This window comes from Anarrhichthys ocellatus, unplaced genomic scaffold (genome assembly GCF_004355925.1).
Source record: "Anarrhichthys ocellatus isolate YVR2014 unplaced genomic scaffold, GSC_Weel_1.0 scaffold30, whole genome shotgun sequence".
NCBI lineage: Eukaryota > Metazoa > Chordata > Actinopteri > Perciformes > Anarhichadidae > Anarrhichthys > Anarrhichthys ocellatus.
The window spans coordinates 3,820,315-3,836,346 of NW_022280060.1; the positions used below are offsets into that span (position 1 = coordinate 3,820,315).

At 42.2% G+C, this 16,032-nt stretch overlaps 2 protein-coding genes across 5 annotated transcripts in view; one reads left to right on the plus strand and one right to left on the minus strand.

The window, feature by feature from the left end:
- The first annotated feature begins 181 nt into the window (after positions 1-181).
- On the plus strand, positions 182-6,593 carry scyl3 (SCY1-like, kinase-like 3). 2 transcript variants are annotated; one of them, XM_031864111.1, is made up of 14 exons: positions 182-464; positions 574-756; positions 1,167-1,352; positions 1,704-1,817; positions 1,952-2,008; positions 2,085-2,187; positions 2,315-2,426; positions 2,517-2,594; positions 2,833-2,972; positions 3,141-3,331; positions 3,481-3,652; positions 3,942-4,112; positions 4,232-5,022; positions 5,376-6,593. In XM_031864111.1, exons 2-14 carry the CDS (start codon positions 592-594, stop codon positions 5,439-5,441), a joined length of 2,346 nt encoding a protein of 781 aa, XP_031719971.1. In that variant the 5' UTR covers positions 182-464; positions 574-591; the 3' UTR covers positions 5,442-6,593. The 2 variants fall into 2 exon arrangements, with proteins under 2 accessions (XP_031719971.1, XP_031719970.1); XM_031864110.1 differs by having other exon boundaries at positions 577-756.
- Positions 6,104-16,032, minus strand: part of firrm (fignl1 interacting regulator of recombination and mitosis) — a 12,145-nt gene continuing 2,216 nt past the window's right edge. For 2 of the 3 annotated variants that reach the window (XM_031864107.1, XM_031864106.1), the window contains 18 exons: positions 15,363-15,525; positions 15,144-15,228; positions 14,918-15,056; positions 13,973-14,062; positions 13,764-13,828; positions 13,520-13,668; positions 12,419-12,548; positions 11,610-11,796; positions 10,485-10,567; positions 10,189-10,240; positions 9,596-9,685; positions 9,246-9,431; positions 8,218-8,337; positions 8,026-8,121; positions 7,630-7,941; positions 7,467-7,547; positions 7,243-7,389; positions 6,104-6,445 (listed from right to left, as the gene is read on the minus strand). In XM_031864107.1, the coding sequence (XP_031719967.1) occupies positions 6,236-6,445; positions 7,243-7,389; positions 7,467-7,547; positions 7,630-7,941; positions 8,026-8,121; positions 8,218-8,337; positions 9,246-9,431; positions 9,596-9,685; positions 10,189-10,240; positions 10,485-10,567; positions 11,610-11,796; positions 12,419-12,548; positions 13,520-13,668; positions 13,764-13,828; positions 13,973-14,062; positions 14,918-15,056; positions 15,144-15,228; positions 15,363-15,525 (2,385 nt within the window). In that variant the 3' untranslated portion in view covers positions 6,104-6,235. The remainder of the gene's footprint in view (positions 6,446-7,242; positions 7,390-7,466; positions 7,548-7,629; positions 7,942-8,025; positions 8,122-8,217; positions 8,338-9,245; positions 9,432-9,595; positions 9,686-10,188; positions 10,241-10,484; positions 10,568-11,609; positions 11,797-12,418; positions 12,549-13,519; positions 13,669-13,763; positions 13,829-13,972; positions 14,063-14,917; positions 15,057-15,143; positions 15,229-15,362; positions 15,526-16,032) is intronic. The other variant, XM_031864109.1, reaches the window with a different exon arrangement.

Below are 16,032 nucleotides of genomic sequence, written 5' to 3' on the forward strand. Positions count from 1 at the left end.
TGTATGATATAACAACTTAAAATTACGCGCAGTAATGTTACATATAATGCCTAACTTATATGAGTTTCCAAAGCAATGAAATTATTTTTCACCAAAACAGCAAATACACCTTGGTGATTAAATTTTTCATTCTCTGAACTAACAGTGTCCCCTGCTCGGTGGTTCCGTCCTTTACCGGAAGAGTCCGTGTTTACTGGGCAGCTTTCGCTCCACGTTAGCGTCGTTGATTAGTCCAGAAGTGGACAGCAATATATCTTACGTGTTTATATCTAGCAGGTTTATTCAAATCGAAAAAGCACGGGATTAACCACGCCGCCATTGGCGCGATTGTATGAAGGCGGAAGGGCAACTGACACGCATAGTAATGACGAGCTGGCTAACGTAGCGCCAAGGTTAGCTAGCTAACAACACAACGTTAGCTAAGTTGTCACACAGCAAGCGGTGCATCCACTACAGTGAGACAGGTAAAGTGTGTCCTCTGCGTTTATGGCTGCCTGCTTACCGACTGACCACATCGCATTGCCACACATCACTTTTGACTCGCGTCCCTCTGTCTCCCCCCACACACACTAGCAGGAATAAGCGCGGACCATGGGTGCGGAGAGCAGCGCGGTGCGGAGCTGTACGCTGGAGGAGCCGCTCCTGACCCTGCCCTCCGGACTCACCATGCACTCGGCGATGCTCCAGGATGGAAAGCCGGCATCCGTGTTTGTTCACAAGCGTGGCAATGAAGACAAAGTCAACAAAGCTGCTCAGGTAAGTCATACTGAAGCCTTTTTGATACAAACCCGCCGTGGCTGCATAACAGCTGTAACGTTAGTAGTAATAGTAACGTTAGCGTAGGAGTACTTGTTTAGTGTTTTCTACATACAAGTGACGTAGTTCTCAGAGGCAAATGTTGGATAATTGGACTGCAGCATCATCTGTGCAGTCTTCCTACTTTCCCACGAGACCTACCACCAAATTCGCTAGCATCATAATCATGACATCATAATACTTACCAAAGGATATCTTCATGCTCTCTATTGACAGCATTGTGTACTAAATTGCTAATTAGTGGTTTTGGCACTCAGGCTGCATAATCAGATTCTTCCTTCAGCTGCATGACATTCACTGTAAGGAACGTGTACGTAGGAAATAAAGAAGTACTTTTCGTTTTCCTGCAGCACCTGAAGACTTTGAGGCACCCGTGTCTGCTGCGCTTCCTGTCCTGCTCGGTGCAGGACGGCGGCATCCACCTGGTGACGGAGCGCGTGCAGCCCCTGGAGCTGCTGCTGGACAGCCTCTCCCCGGAGGAGATCTGCGCGGGAATCTACGACATCCTGCAGGCGCTCGTGTTCCTGCACGAGAGGGTGAGCAAAAATAACAGCCTCTGAGAAAATGGTCCTAATGGATGAGAGAATAAATGCCCTGATTTACAGGATGCTTCCTTACTTGTTCAGCTTTTAACAGCATGTCTTGCCTTCTCCTGTTCCAACTGTATATGTTGTTTAATTTGTTGTTTTAATGGTCAACTTTAGGACAACAATTGAAAATTCGCCTTTTGGCTTAACACTGGCTCGATCAATCAATGTTTATTGTCCCTGAGAATACATTTAAATGAGGCATCATTGTGAAAAGTAACCACTGAGGTGCTGTTGGCATTTCATGTTTCACAGTGGTAGGCATGGATAAGTTCCTAAATTGTATTCCTTAACCACCAGGGCAAATCAAGCCACAACAACGTCTGCATTTCATCTGTATTTGTCAGTGACGATGGTCATTGGAAACTGGGAGGGATGGATACTGTCTGCAAGTTCTCTGAAGCCACGCCTGAGGTACGAGACTGAATAACGGGTAGAATGTATCCGAGATGACATCTGTGTGTAGTTTGTTCTTCCAAAAATGAAAAGAAACTGACTTTGCATATCAGTTTTATGTTTTGATTTTTCATTTTCTTCAACTCCTCCAGTTTCTCGCAAGCATTCAGAATGTGAGAGAAGCCAGCTGCGTTCCTCCAGAAGAGCAGGTGAGCAGATTAAAGGTTGTGTTATGAAAATGAAAGACCTCCCCCTTTATGTTCTCATGAAACGTGTCATCGACAGGTCGAGGGCTTTAAAATGTTTCCGGATAACACTGCTCACTCTCGGGACTGTTACTCTTTTGGAATGATGGTGGAGACGCTCATCTCTCTCCTGAGCAGCTGTGGTGAGTAGAGTAATGTCTGCAGCCGTGTTCACTCATGACTTTAATTAACCTTAGTGTGTGTCGGTTTAACAGAACACTCGGGTAGCTTCTCACACACTTCTTCCTCCCACTCTTTCCTCTGTTTCAGTGACACAGGAGCTGTCCGACAGTCTGACGAAGACCCTGCAGGCGGGCCTGCTGAACTCTGACCCCTTGTCTCGACCCCCACTCAGCTCCCTGCTGACTCATGACTTTTTCAGGTTAGCGGGCTTTTGTTTGCTTTTACTGTCATCAGTACTTGGTGGGAAATTATGTGTTTTCAAACACAATACATATGTTTCTTTGAATAGGAATGACTTTCTGGAAGTGAGGGATTTTCTGAAGAGCCTGACTTTGAAGATGGAAGAAGAAAAGAATGAATTCTTTAAGTGAGAATAATGTCTTCTTTAACACACGTTTTTTTAATCAGTGCAGTGTGTTCATGTAAAACAGTATCACATAGGTGTCATATTGTTTGTCCACACTTTGACTTTAAGTTAGATGTATTACACTCAGAATGTTATTGTTTTTGTGCACTTGTAAGAAGTTAAAATGGTGTTTCGTATACATTCCCTCAATTAAATAATGTATAATTTAATTGTACCCTATTCTGTGTTTGTTGTGTAGGTTTCTTCTGGACCGGGTCCAGAGTCTCCCTGAAGAGCTGATAGCTTCACGCCTTGTCCCCAAACTCCTCAACTCTCTTGTGTTTGCAGAACCCATGGCAGTCAAAAGCTTCCTGCCTCATCTTCTAAGGCCAAAGAAGGGTAGACTGGCATTTTATTAAACTTTCTGTTAATAATAACTACTCCAGATCATCTTTTTAATTCCCTGCCAAAGAGAAAGAAGCATTCTGTAGCTGTCGTGCTTAATAGTGAAACTGCACCAGGTTGTTGCTCATCGTCTCTCTTCTATCTTTCTGTCCGTGTGTGCAGATTCCAGTGGTGGTGGTAACGATGAAGCGTGCCTGCTGTCTGTGTCTCTGTACCGTAAACACGTGATTCCTCAGCTTCTGAAGCTCTTTAAGGTGAAAGAGGAACACATCCGGATCGTTTTGCTGGGTCACATGCACATCTACACCGAGTTCTTCTCCCAAGACGAGCTCAAAAACCACATCCTACCTCAGGTGGAGTGCTGACAAGTTACCAGACTAAAGAAATAGTTTGACTTTCTGCTAAAGGGTTAGATAGTAAGAGCGGGATACATTTGAGGATGGACATAAATGTCTTTTATGCGATTCCTGTCTGAGTTACTTTGTTTTGTTCCTGGCTGCAGGTTTTGTTGGGAATGAGGGACACCAGTGACTCTCTGGTGGCCATGACTCTGCAGAGTCTGGCGGTGCTGGTACCCTTGCTGGGGGCTCAGGTGGTGGTCGGTGGAGAGAGGTCCAAGGTCTTCAAACGCACTACACCCAACTTCACACGGTCCACAGACGTCACCCCCGAAAGTAAGCAACACTGACGTAATCATGACAATAACGTATACCAATAAAGTTTTAATGCACACAACAGGGCAGATAGACAGTCAGGATGTAACGGTTGGCATTAATCACATTTTATGATATAACATACTATGACTTTTTAATGCATTTTAATGACATACTATTATACTTTGCATTTAAAAAAAAAAAAACGTTTGTCACATACTATATGATTTGATTTATGACATTTTTAGTAACTATTTTTTTATCACATACTGTACTTTGGCTCAATACTAATCTTACCTCTATTCTTTAGCTTCACCTGTCCACATAGTTGGAGGCTCCCACCCTCATGTGGCCCAACCTTCAAAAGTCTTGAATTTGTTCCCCAGACCACCAGCGACTGACGGTCTGGTCCTGGGTCACATGGGCAGCTTAGCAGGTAGTAAGGAGACTCCACGAAGTTACCCGCTGCCAATAAAATCAGGTATGACCCCTTCCCATACCAGTAATTTAAAAAAATGTATTCACAGTTTCATGTTCGTTTGTCTGAATCGCAGTCTGTCTCGTTATTTATTTATATATATTTAATTTTACATGTTTCAGATGTCAGCAGGCCGACGTCTCTACCTTTAAATGGCTATCGTCAGGACAGTGAGATGGAGCCGCTGTCTTACAGCCCAGAGCAGACAGACAGACGAGAAGGTCCAGTGGAAGACTGGCCGGACTGGAGCGACCCTGAAGAGAGCGAGAACAGAGATGGGCAGTCGGTCCAGATCCACATTCAGGCCTCGGAGAGAGAAGATCCAGTCGGCAGCGGACTGCCGCACCCGAACATGGAAGAGGAGCCGTGGGACGACATTGAGGACACTGCAGCTGCCTCGGATCTTTCGCCTACGGCTATTTTATCACACCCAGTTATACTCGCATCACCCAGAGGGGGCGCTACTACACCTGTTGATCATGCTCCTGAAGCAACGAGACTGGGTTCCTCCAAACCCCTCAGATTGACCCCAGCACTGCATCAATCCACACAGAGCAAGACCGCGTCCTCATTGGACCATGGCTGGGCTCAAGAAGAGGGAGAGTCACACAACCCATTGAACCCCAGACCCAAACCCAAAGCGCCACGAAAGAATGGTGGCAGAGGAGGTCTGGGGGAGGAGTTCACCATTAAGGTGAAGAGAAGGGAAAAGCCGGACCCAGAACTGGATTTGTTTGCAGACATGGTGCCGGACATCAAACTGTCCTCTCCAGCTCTGCTGCTGGACGAGAGCAGTGCGAGTGAGGCTGGACTATCTGCAGCCTCTTCAGGAAACACGAACTCTCTGCAGGTCGACTCCTCCATCGATACTGTAACGCTCACCGCCAAGTTTGCAGTCGACAACCTGACTGAGGTGAGTGTGTGTGGTGTTTTCATACAGACATTTTTCTTCACTCAAAGCAAAACATTTATTTTCAGCAGAGCTGCAAAAATGTAGACTTGTGATCCCTCAATACGAAGCAGTGTCTGCCTGCAGCCTCTCTTATCAAAGGGTGCATGTTCATGAGTTTTTTTTAATTTTAACTTTTGGCCCAAAGGACAAACACAAGATTAAAACCATGTCTAGTGACTCATGAGCCCCCAAAAAAAGCTGATTCTTGTAACAGAAAATACAAGTTTGTAGTCCGCTTTATATATTTAAATGAGTCCTTTTGCATGAGAGAAACTCTCTCGGTGATGATTGTCCTGTTTTATTTTCTCTCAAAGTCTGAAGCAGATGGCTGGGGTGATGGAGACGACCTGAACTGGGAGGATGAGTCTGGTTCCTGGTGATGACGTTCGATCCGTCTGGAGCAACATAACTTGACCACTGAGACATTCAGTTGTTAAGATGAACGTTGCTCCAGTTTTCATTTGATAGCATGATGCAGTAAGAACGATGATGGTTCCTCAACATTATTTTGTTAAGATAACTTGTGTTAGAACTGGAAGGATTAGGATTTAAAGTTTATCAGCAGATGGACTCGGACAAATGAAGCCATTTTTAAATTGTTTGCCAACTGGTCCGAGCCACCTCAAGATGAAAGATAATCTGAGGTGAACGTCGTGTTAATATCGGTTTCTCCATTCTTTTTATAAACGTGCCAACTTCACTCCTGGCATGGAAACTTAAGATATACTTTTAAGCGAGACATAACTTGCCGAAATTGCGTTGGGTTTAAATTACAGAGGGGTTGCACTTTGAATGAATGTGAAATTACGTAATTTATTAGCTTTGGTTGCTGGTGAAGTAAAGATTTTATTGTATAAAATATGACCTTGTTTTTTATGAGACATTTATTAGATCTATTGTGTTAAGTGATTGCAATTGCTACTGATGGCAAGTACTGTACTTGGACTTTTATAAAACAAGTCTCCGGCCAGTATGGGTCTCAATACAGGAACTTTGTACGGCACAATTTCGATAACAAAGTCAGTGAAGACTCCTGTTTGACTTAGTGCTAAATACAAACAAGTTTAATAAACAATATCAATCAAAGCAGACCATGGAAAGGTTTAAAAAGTGAAGAGTGACTTTTCAGCAGCAGTAAAGGGATGTACGGACCTCACAGGCCTCTTAATATAGGTTAGGTTGTGCGTCTGGCTGTACTGATGTGGGCTATGAGGGTCTGGAGCTCCTGTAGTCTGGGCTCCAGCCATTGTGGAGGTGGTGCTGGAACATTGGCGGTGCCTTCGGTGAGAGCCTGAAGGGCTTTCAAAGCACTCGCAGCCGTCTGGATGTAGCGGCTGTACTCGTCCTCTGCACTGGTCTCCTGCCGAGATCTCTTTGGGGACGGCTGAGGGAGTAATTACAGGGTTCATGTTACATTCTCACTCTCACAATGTGATTTCCTTTTACAGATGAGGCAGAAATCTTGCTTGTACAAATTACATTATGTAATACTTCACTGAGAAATATTTTGCTGAATAAATGAACTATTTCCAGTGCTCTTGTTATTGCTGAGGGAGGTTTGGACCGAGCTATTATAATGAAATGCAATCACATTTTTAATTGCTTACAATCTATGACATGTGTTAATAGCTTTATGACATTTTGTATGACTTGTATTACATACTGTACTATGACATTTCTAATTATTTGGCATACTGTGAAATTACATTTACAATGACTTCTTTATGACATTTATAATGATTTTATAGCATACTATACAATAACACTTTAAATTACATTTTTAAGACATACTAAACTATGGCTTTTAATGACACTGTACTAGTGACTTTTTTACCACACACATATATACATACATATACACATACATATATATGTACAATTTGTATGACATACTAAAAATGGACTTTCATAATATTTTTGAAGAAGTCACAGTAGAGCATGTTATAAGAATTGTCATCAAAAATGTAAAACAGAAAAGTATAAAAAAAAATCCTAAAAATATGATATGTCATAAAACGTTATAGTATAGTGTGTCGTGTACACTAGGAGGTAGTGTTGTATGGGCTAGCTGCCACTCAGAGTGACTTGGACAGTATAATTGCGAAGCAACACCATGCGGAGTCCTGCATTTTCAGGAAGCCTGTGAATGAAGTTTTGATTTGACTTCGTGACGCCACTCACCTCTGAATCTGCAACAGCTTCAACAGACAGTGTGTTGGGAGCATTTCCTGTGTTCATTTCCAGCCTCTCATTGTGTTGTTCAATAACTGCCGTCTCCAGCTTGAGCCTCTGCAGCCTCGACTCCACATCTTCTTGAGCATTAACAGTCTACAACAGGACATACTGATTTACACTCATTTATTTTATCTAAAGTCGATCTCCATTGCGATATGTCGGCATCTTACCTTGCTGAGATAGTTCACCACCCTCGTCTTGGTACCTTCTACACTCAAACTTTGAGAAATAACCTCTTCATGGTTTGTAATCTTGAATCACAAAAGGACACAATAACTTTATGACAAGGCATAAACCATATTTAATATTACACCTATTGAGTTGCTGCCCTACCTCTGCAAACTGAGAAAACGCCTCCAGGGCGTGCTGTTGAAGCAGCCAGGCTCGGTCCGCCAGCAGGACAGCAAACAGGCTACTCAGCCTCGGCAGAATTTCATTCTGTGGGACGAAACAAGTTGGTGTGAAAGAGAAAATATGACAACAAATGAACTTGAAAGGTAAGATCCCCATGAAATAGTCTGGTCTGATTACCTGGCTGTCAGACGGAACAAAGATCTTCCCCAGGGAGGAGAGGAACTCCAGAGCAGCCAGCAGCAGCTGATCTGCACACTTCTGAGACACCACATTATCCACACACAACAGAGCCTGGGACACACACGCACAACAGTCAACAGATGTGTTCTCCATTCTTCATCTACTTAATGTGAACTGTGATAACTAACAACATACCTGACAAATGACCTGTGGTTCGATGTTTTTCACCAAAATGGCCGATATTGACAGAAGCAGCTGCAGAGTACACTGGAGCACAGGGTGGGTCTGCACCTGGAGTATGACAGGTTACAGGGACAACAGTCAGGCATTCACACTACGCCTGTGTGTGAGTGTGTGTGTGTGTGTGTGTGTGTGTGTGTCTCTCACCTGGTCTGGACACATTCGTAACCAGAGCTGTGTGATTATCCTCATTGCAGACAACACACACTGCTCCTCAGGAGATGACTGCACCCGAACCACCGCTAGGAGGGGGAACAGCACCATGTTCTGGAGACAGAGGGAACTGTGTAGAATCCAACACTTGTGCATGTTTACCATTTCAAATTACCCCACCCTGCTTCCTTGCATTATTTTCTCAGCTGGATTTAATCATTCTGGCATGAATTTGACTGATAGCAGCTGGGCAATATGACTGTAAAACAGAGCGACACTGGAACACCCTGAAGAAGATTATTGAAGTTGGATGAAAGGACAGAATATTCCACAAAGTGTCATATTCTAAAACCAACGAGGCTAACAAAGTATCACTTTTTCCCCCCGAACATGAATCCTTTATGGTCTAAAGTTCACTACTCCACATCTGAGCCCAACATGGGATGTATTGTATTCTTCTGTCAAACCCTCCATGCTCGCAGAGTGACGCATCTTAAAAGCTGAGGAGAAAAACACAATCAGACTTAAAAGTATGATTTGTTGCAATAAGTGTTCTATTATGCTGTCATGACTTAAAACCTTGTAAACCGTGTAACAGCAATCTGTGCCATCTGTTCTCAGCCGTGGGAACACGCTTATCTTACTATTAATATCACTTGTTGTGGTCATTTGTCATTGATCCACTCTCTGCAGTGCACAAGGACAGAAACAATGCCGCAGCCTTGCCCTTGATGTTGGTACTGCTCATTTCCTCACCATGTAATTCAATATCAGTCACAACATTTTCCTTGTCTTCAGGGGCAGAAATGTACACAAACACCATTTAACCTCATCTCGCAATTGGAAATAAAATCCATGCAGAGTTTACATGAGTGTGTCTTTGCACAGTTATGTTGTCTTCACTTGAGCACAAAGCAGACATTAACGCACTGCTTATTCATGGTAGGAGGAGGCAAAAACAACAGTCCGCTATCGTGACATTCACAACAAGCACCGACTGGTTAATCTGAGGTCGTCCTCACCACTTTGTCCACTTGTCCTAGTTTGTAGCCTCCGTTCTGCCAGTCGGTCAGCGCTCCTTGAGTAAGGTCGATGATGTCGGCCTCTACGCGGTGACGTGCACCCTGTGAAAGAGCTCTGAGAAGGACACGTCGCCACACTGGAAGGTTTTCCACCTCAGATGGTGGGAAGTGCGCTACCAGCTCCATCTGGAAGAACAAAATCATTCAGATGAATCAATGGTGTTCATCAATCCAGTCACAGGAGCACTGAAGCTGCTCTGGTGGCCCATCGCCTTACTTTATTGATTTTTAATGTCACTTTAGATTTAAGTTGACACTCGAGTCATTTGTGAGTTCCCAGCATTTCTAACCTGGTGGTCCGGCGTCATGAGGAACACCATGCGTTTGAGCAGCAGGCCCAGGTGGGCCGACTGGTAACACTCAGTGGTGCAGGATTTCACCTGGGGGAGAAGAGAGAGAGAGAGAAGAGAAGAGGTGAGGAACAGGATGAGTGTCAGTGTGAAGACTCAGGGGGAGTAAAATCACAAGGGCATCAAGGCAGAAGAGAGACGAACTGATGGAAATGAGTGAGATCCACTTTAATCTGATGACGTAATGATGCAACAGGTTATTAAAAGGTGTCCCCGAGGACAACAACAACAACTGTCCCCTCTGTCGGGGGGCCACAGGACCCCATTCTAACGCATAACCCTCCAGAGAGGAGATTAAGGGGATCTAGAGTTATTTTAGAAAGTGCTCAGGAAAAGGTCACAGACATGGAGAAACATCAAGAGCCTAGATTTCAGAAATCCTGCAATTTCAAGGTCTACTCAGCATCTACATAATTCATGTCTGAAAATGGGTTGTAAAGTGCAATTTGCTGTGAACTCCCTTTCTTTCTGATCCAAATAAAACAACACAAAATAGACTCTCTCAAGTGTTCTGTGTACTGGTCTCTACCCACCAGCTGAGCAACGAGGAGGACATGATGTAGACATAGTTCTGCTGTTCCATACCTGTAAGCAGAGATACAATCAGCAGTGGATTCAATATTGTACAGAGAAATATGGGTAAAAACTGCTGACAACAAGACTTTGGTGAAACCGTAACAACAATAACTCTGAAGATACCTCAAATGTATGCTTTGTTATAAATAATGTAGCATGACACAGTGTACAGAGAAGTATCCCCCAATCAAAATATAGCTGGAGAGTTTACACCTTTTTTTAATACCAATGATATATGTGAACACCCACTCACCGTGCTGTAAAGCACCACACATCTGTTGCCAGTAGAGCTGTCTGAGTATCAGGCTGCAGAACCGTATCGACCAAACAACGCTCCTGGGAAACAGATAAAGGACAGCGAGCGGTCAGAGGTTAAAGGCGGACAGGCGTGAGTCAGGCGTGAGTAAACGGAGGAAAATGCGGGAGTCTGAAAAAACAAAATATCACCAAAGTGAACAGAAAGAGAGAACGACGAAAGTGAAAGAATAACTTGCAATGAATGACGGGAAATCCTGCACCAAAACACAACTTATGGCCAGAATATGAATGACTATCCAAAATAAATAAACCACCTAAAAACAGAGGCTAACTTATACTTCATTTTTCATGTGGCTAAAAAAAAATTTAAATGGCCAATATTCATTTTTAAAATGAAAAACATTCCAGACTAGGAACCCTCAAACTGGGTTATTATTTGCCAGTTTATTTTATACTTGAACAATACATTAATATTTTTTTAAAATGGCAATTAATCAAATAATGATGAAAAGCAGCCTATGAATGTTAATGCATATTTGCCAGTATGGACATACAGTATCTCTAATAATCTAACATTGGCCAATAATACCTTCCAACATATCGGTAGGGCTCTACTTAAAACATCCTCCACTAAGAAAGCCTCAGTTATCATTAGGAAAAGGACCTCACAGCTATAAAGACAAACTCATGGCGAGCACCCATCTACAGATGGGTTAGAGGTCAGGTCCCAGAGAGAATCTGGACAAGTTGATTGCAGACACATCTTGGCAAGTGTCCTCGTAACGCTGCTGTGAGAAGGTCGACCCAGACTGCAACAGCGCCACACCCGAAACTAAACAAATCCTGCTTCTATCAAATATTCTTGATTATTTGCAAAGACTGTTTGCCAATCCAAACTCTCTTCAGAGGTTTAAGGATTAAACACAATGGCAGGACATAAGATGCCTTCAGATAAAAAAACAACTTCTGGTTTCAGATTTAGTTCATCACTCCTTGACTCACTTTCTACTTAATAAAGGGCCAAATGCAAAAACATACGCAGTGGAACATTCATAACAAAACAGTGTTCACTTCTGCTGATGCTGCTTATGATACAATATGTTATGTGTGTCGACCTCACCAGCACGGGGAAGTACACTGGGGGAAGAGCAGCCACGCTGGCACAGAGTTGCACACACATGTGGTTGTGTAGAGTGACCGGGACCTGGGCCTGTCCCTTCATCATCACGCCTGGCAATAGCACCGGTACCCGACGCTCAGTGTAGCACCGCCTGAAACTAGTGAACAACGCCTGGTGGAGAGGAAGCCTGGAGACAGAGGGGATGGAAAAAAGAAGAGATATATTTACATAACATTAGTTTAAATACAGAATTGAATCGTAAAATCTCTTTCAAGACTGCTAAAAGATGCATACATTTTAATATAATCTTTAAATTCTTATTCAATATTTAACTCTGAAAGTCCTTAAAGTCCTAAATCACTAGTGATATCAGTCTCAAAAAGCAAACAGTTTGTACATATATCTATAAAGCAAAGGTTGAATACCATGATAATTAATATTATATACCATTGTGCAGTGTAAAATATTGGTGTATTTATTGTTATCAATTTATTTACACAGCTGGTCCTTGTGTTACATAATTATTATAATACTTATTTGGAATAAAATATGATTAAAAATCGGATTTAATCAGTTATGTTGGATGCTGAAATGATTTACTCCGAATTTACTGTAAAATAAGAAAACTAAAATTAGCACTATAGATTAAAAAAAATAAATTATCCATCAATAACCAAAAGGTATAACAAGGTTATAGTTGGTTACCAGCCTGAAAACCAGTTCTAAATTGAACTGCTTGTCCCTGTAGTAAAGCACCAAATGTTAAAGAAATTCAGGTTGATGACAACATCATCAACACTATTCATTACCTGGGAGTTTCCTCTGAGAACTGGCTGCCAGTGTACCAGAGCTGCAGCACCTCCTCTGGTTGGGAGGGGAGCTGACCCAGGACGCTCAGCAGCAGCAAACAGTGAGGAAGCTCGTGGTCAGCAGCTAACCCTGCAGACAAACAAGTGTCAGTCAGCAGCTAGAAACATGGCGGCCACTTTCTTTTGAGTAACAACATACAGTCAACATTTTGCCAATGATGTAATTGTCAGAGAAGTCAGTCCTCAGTGGATATGACGTTTTGGAAGTAACATATTAGAGTCAGCATGTGTCCTGAAGGCATGGGTATGTCAATGCATGTCCTGTGTCCAACTGCATACGATACATTATATTAGTGAATCAGCGCAGATGCTGATCTAATTCAACATATCGTAAAAGGAAAAGTGTGAATGATGTATTACTGCTAAATACCAATGTTGATGAGTTTTGAGTGAGTGGTATGCTAACACCGGGAATGAGATGTTTGTCAAATGTCAAAAAATGTCAAATGTTTCACTTCGAGTGTGGCTTTCTTGAGCAATTTGTGTCTTTAAAGGGAAAGTGAACACTACCGTTAATGTGTTGGAACGGTGTTACATTGTCACTCCAACAGTAAATAAACGTTAAGACAAAACAATTATTGAAAGAGGCACCATTGTCTCACAGAACTAAAGTTGTTCCTCCCAGACAAAAACATATATAAATATGTATATATACACACACACACACACACACACACACACACACACACACACACACAAATTAAAACTAAAACATGTAACTATTTTGTTAAGTTTTCAGAATTGACAGTACAGTTCCAAAGCCATCATTTGTTTTATGTCCACCATCAGAAGAACTCTATTATTTCCTGTTACAATTACAACGAACATGTAATACATCCTTTATTTTAAAATTAGCCAAATAGTTGACATTACTAGTACAGATTGTATACTTTATGTCATTAGAATGAGGAAATGGTTCCAGCTCATCACTGAGAAGTGTATAAAACAAAGTCTCCACTGCAAAGGGAAACAGAGAAGCTTCTATCAACAGCGCCGCGGTATCTGGGAAAAGATCACGCTGACGACAAGCATTAAACTCACGCAGGTCATTCTGGAGGACAAATTCGGCGAAGGGCCTTAAAGGCAACAGCTGGAGCAAGAGGGCATCCATGGGAACTAGAGCCGCCGCATTCAGCTCCACGGACAGAGCCGAGGGCAGTGTTGGAGCACACAAGCTGGGAGGGAAGTTACTGAAAGACAGAGCGTACGTTTCAGCTTTACTCAAGAGTTGTTAACTCAAAAGGACAAGTTGTTGTCTGTATCTGCTACTTAACACCACACATACCTGATGATCTGGAGGTAGAGCTGGTGATAGCAGTTACAATACTTTGTCAGAAAAAACTTGAATTCCTGTTCAAAGGATAAGGAACGATGGGATGCAAGATCAGCTGCTTTGTATTGTGAAGTAGAGAATTAAAAAGGTAACAGACATAAAGATGGCATAATGTTTTTTATAGAGTCAAGAGGAAGTCAAGCAGCTCTAACTTGTTGTACCTTTATGTAATGAACCAAAGTGTTGGCAAAAAAACGACACATCTTTGCAGTTTTCTGGAACAGCTTGTATTCTGGGCTTTGTGTAGCTTCCTTTAAAAAAGACAAAAGAGCATTAATTCAAAAACGTGACAAAATATTAAAGGAAACAAACTTAAGAAATACTCATTCAATAGTCCTGAATCTGTAAAAAGCAGCTAAAACCTACTAATAAGCTTGTTTGAGATGAGCCAGTGCTGTGCAGAATCAACCACCACCACACAGTGCATGCCGGTTAGATTTGTGTCAGACTTGCTCTGTCGTGATGCACACGTGGTCAACGATAACCTCACGGGATCGAGGCGGTCGCAGTTTTTAGAGCCAGGCGCTGCAGTTGCACTCCACCGACTGCATGACCCCAATGCATGATGGGAAACGCCTGGCTGTCGCCAGTTCAAAGAGCTGATTGGCTCTTAGACTTAACAACAAACACCACGTTTTGTAGAAATCCCTAATTTTTGTATGTGTAATTGTAATATTTAACGCTCTATTGTTGTCTCATGTTGTGCAATAAAGGTTTAATCTAAAAACATATCTCGTGTGATTGATAATAATAAAGTTTATTTATACAACACACATATCAAAGCAAGCAGCAAAGTGTTTCACAGGCAGACAAAAAGAACAAAGGAGAGCATACAACGCAGATACACACATTTCCACATAAACAAACATATGAATAAATCAGAACGAGGTCTGCCAACTACAAGCAGCTACGGATCGGATCTATAGGATGCAACTATTTCTGTGACTTCTTGTTTATTCTTTGAAGGCGGCTGAAAACTGTACGACTTGACCGCAGTACATTTGTTCTGCTCTCATCCACTTTACAGGCGAGGCGGAGTTCATCTCGAACAAGTCTAATAATTATTATTTTTTATTTTCTTTTTCTATCAATCCCAGCTTTCCTACCTGCAGACCAGCATGTTTGATCTGTTCAGCCAGCTCCACACAGTTGTTGAAGGAGACCAACATGTTGTCACACAGGCTGTTGCTGATGTCACCGTGATGTAGATGTTCCTCCACCAATGACTGGTACTTCAGACTCTGTCTGAACAGAAGTATTCATTCAACTCTTACAACAAAGGGATTCATCCAGTGACAGTAGTGTGTCAACATGCGTGTCTGCTGTACTGACTTGATGAGGAACTTCCATGTGTTTGCATGCAGCGCTATGTCCAGGTTGGAGATAATAGAGCAGATATCCAGCACGTTGTGAATCACTGAGGAAGATGAAAAATAACTTGCATTGATGGTCTACAGGTACAGCAAGAGAAGGGCTTAATAACAAAGGGTGAATCTGTGGAAAACCAACAGATGCATGCACACACACACACACACACACACACACACATACTTGCTACAATGTCAAAGACCTCTTCCTCTGGGGCACTGCTGTCCAGCGAAACCCTGTCCAGCAGCTCCAGCAGACCCTTCTGGAGGGAGTAAGCCTCCTTGAAGAGTCCCTGCAGCAGGTCAGCCACCAGGGACATACGGCCACAGTAAACCACCTCACTCTCCTAAGGACAACACGCAGAGTAGATTTCTTTACAGATTTCAAAAATACAGAAAAGGTTTTTCAGAAGATGGATTAAGATGAATTTGTGTGTTCCCTTGCATCCCTCAGTGATTGTGTTTAATGCTACAGAAAGAGGCTCATCCCTGTAGTTTGTAGTTAATGAGGTCATCTTGAGCTCAAATAATACTTCAGTTAATAAAATATTTTGAAAAACGGAAACTGAGGATCAAGCACAAATGAGTACCTCTAGGTATGTCTGTGCTGCAAATGGGATTTTTTTAAATTCAGGATCACCTGTACTTTGCAATAACTAATCCATTTTTAAAAAAAATCTAATTTTACCCATTTTAAAATAGTCAAAATGAGAAAGAATAAATTCTAATCCACTTAAGGCTATCTCTGAATTTGCAGTGTATCATATTTTTTGTACAAAAAGTTATGTTACTAATCACAAAATATAAATTATTCATTTTACTTAATGCATATATATATATATATATATATGCAT

Bases quoted from the DNA above. Each gene is read 5' to 3' on its own strand.
- scyl3 (XM_031864111.1), top strand. From the start codon at position 592: ATGGGTGCGGAGAGCAGCGCGGTGCGGAGCTGTACGCTGGAGGAGCCG. The intron at 4,113-4,231 runs GTATGACCCCTT...TACATGTTTCAG, and splicing joins CCCGCTGCCAATAAAATCAG to ATGTCAGCAGGCCGACGTCT. The intron at 5,023-5,375 runs GTGAGTGTGTGT...TTTCTCTCAAAG, and splicing joins CAGTCGACAACCTGACTGAG to TCTGAAGCAGATGGCTGGGG.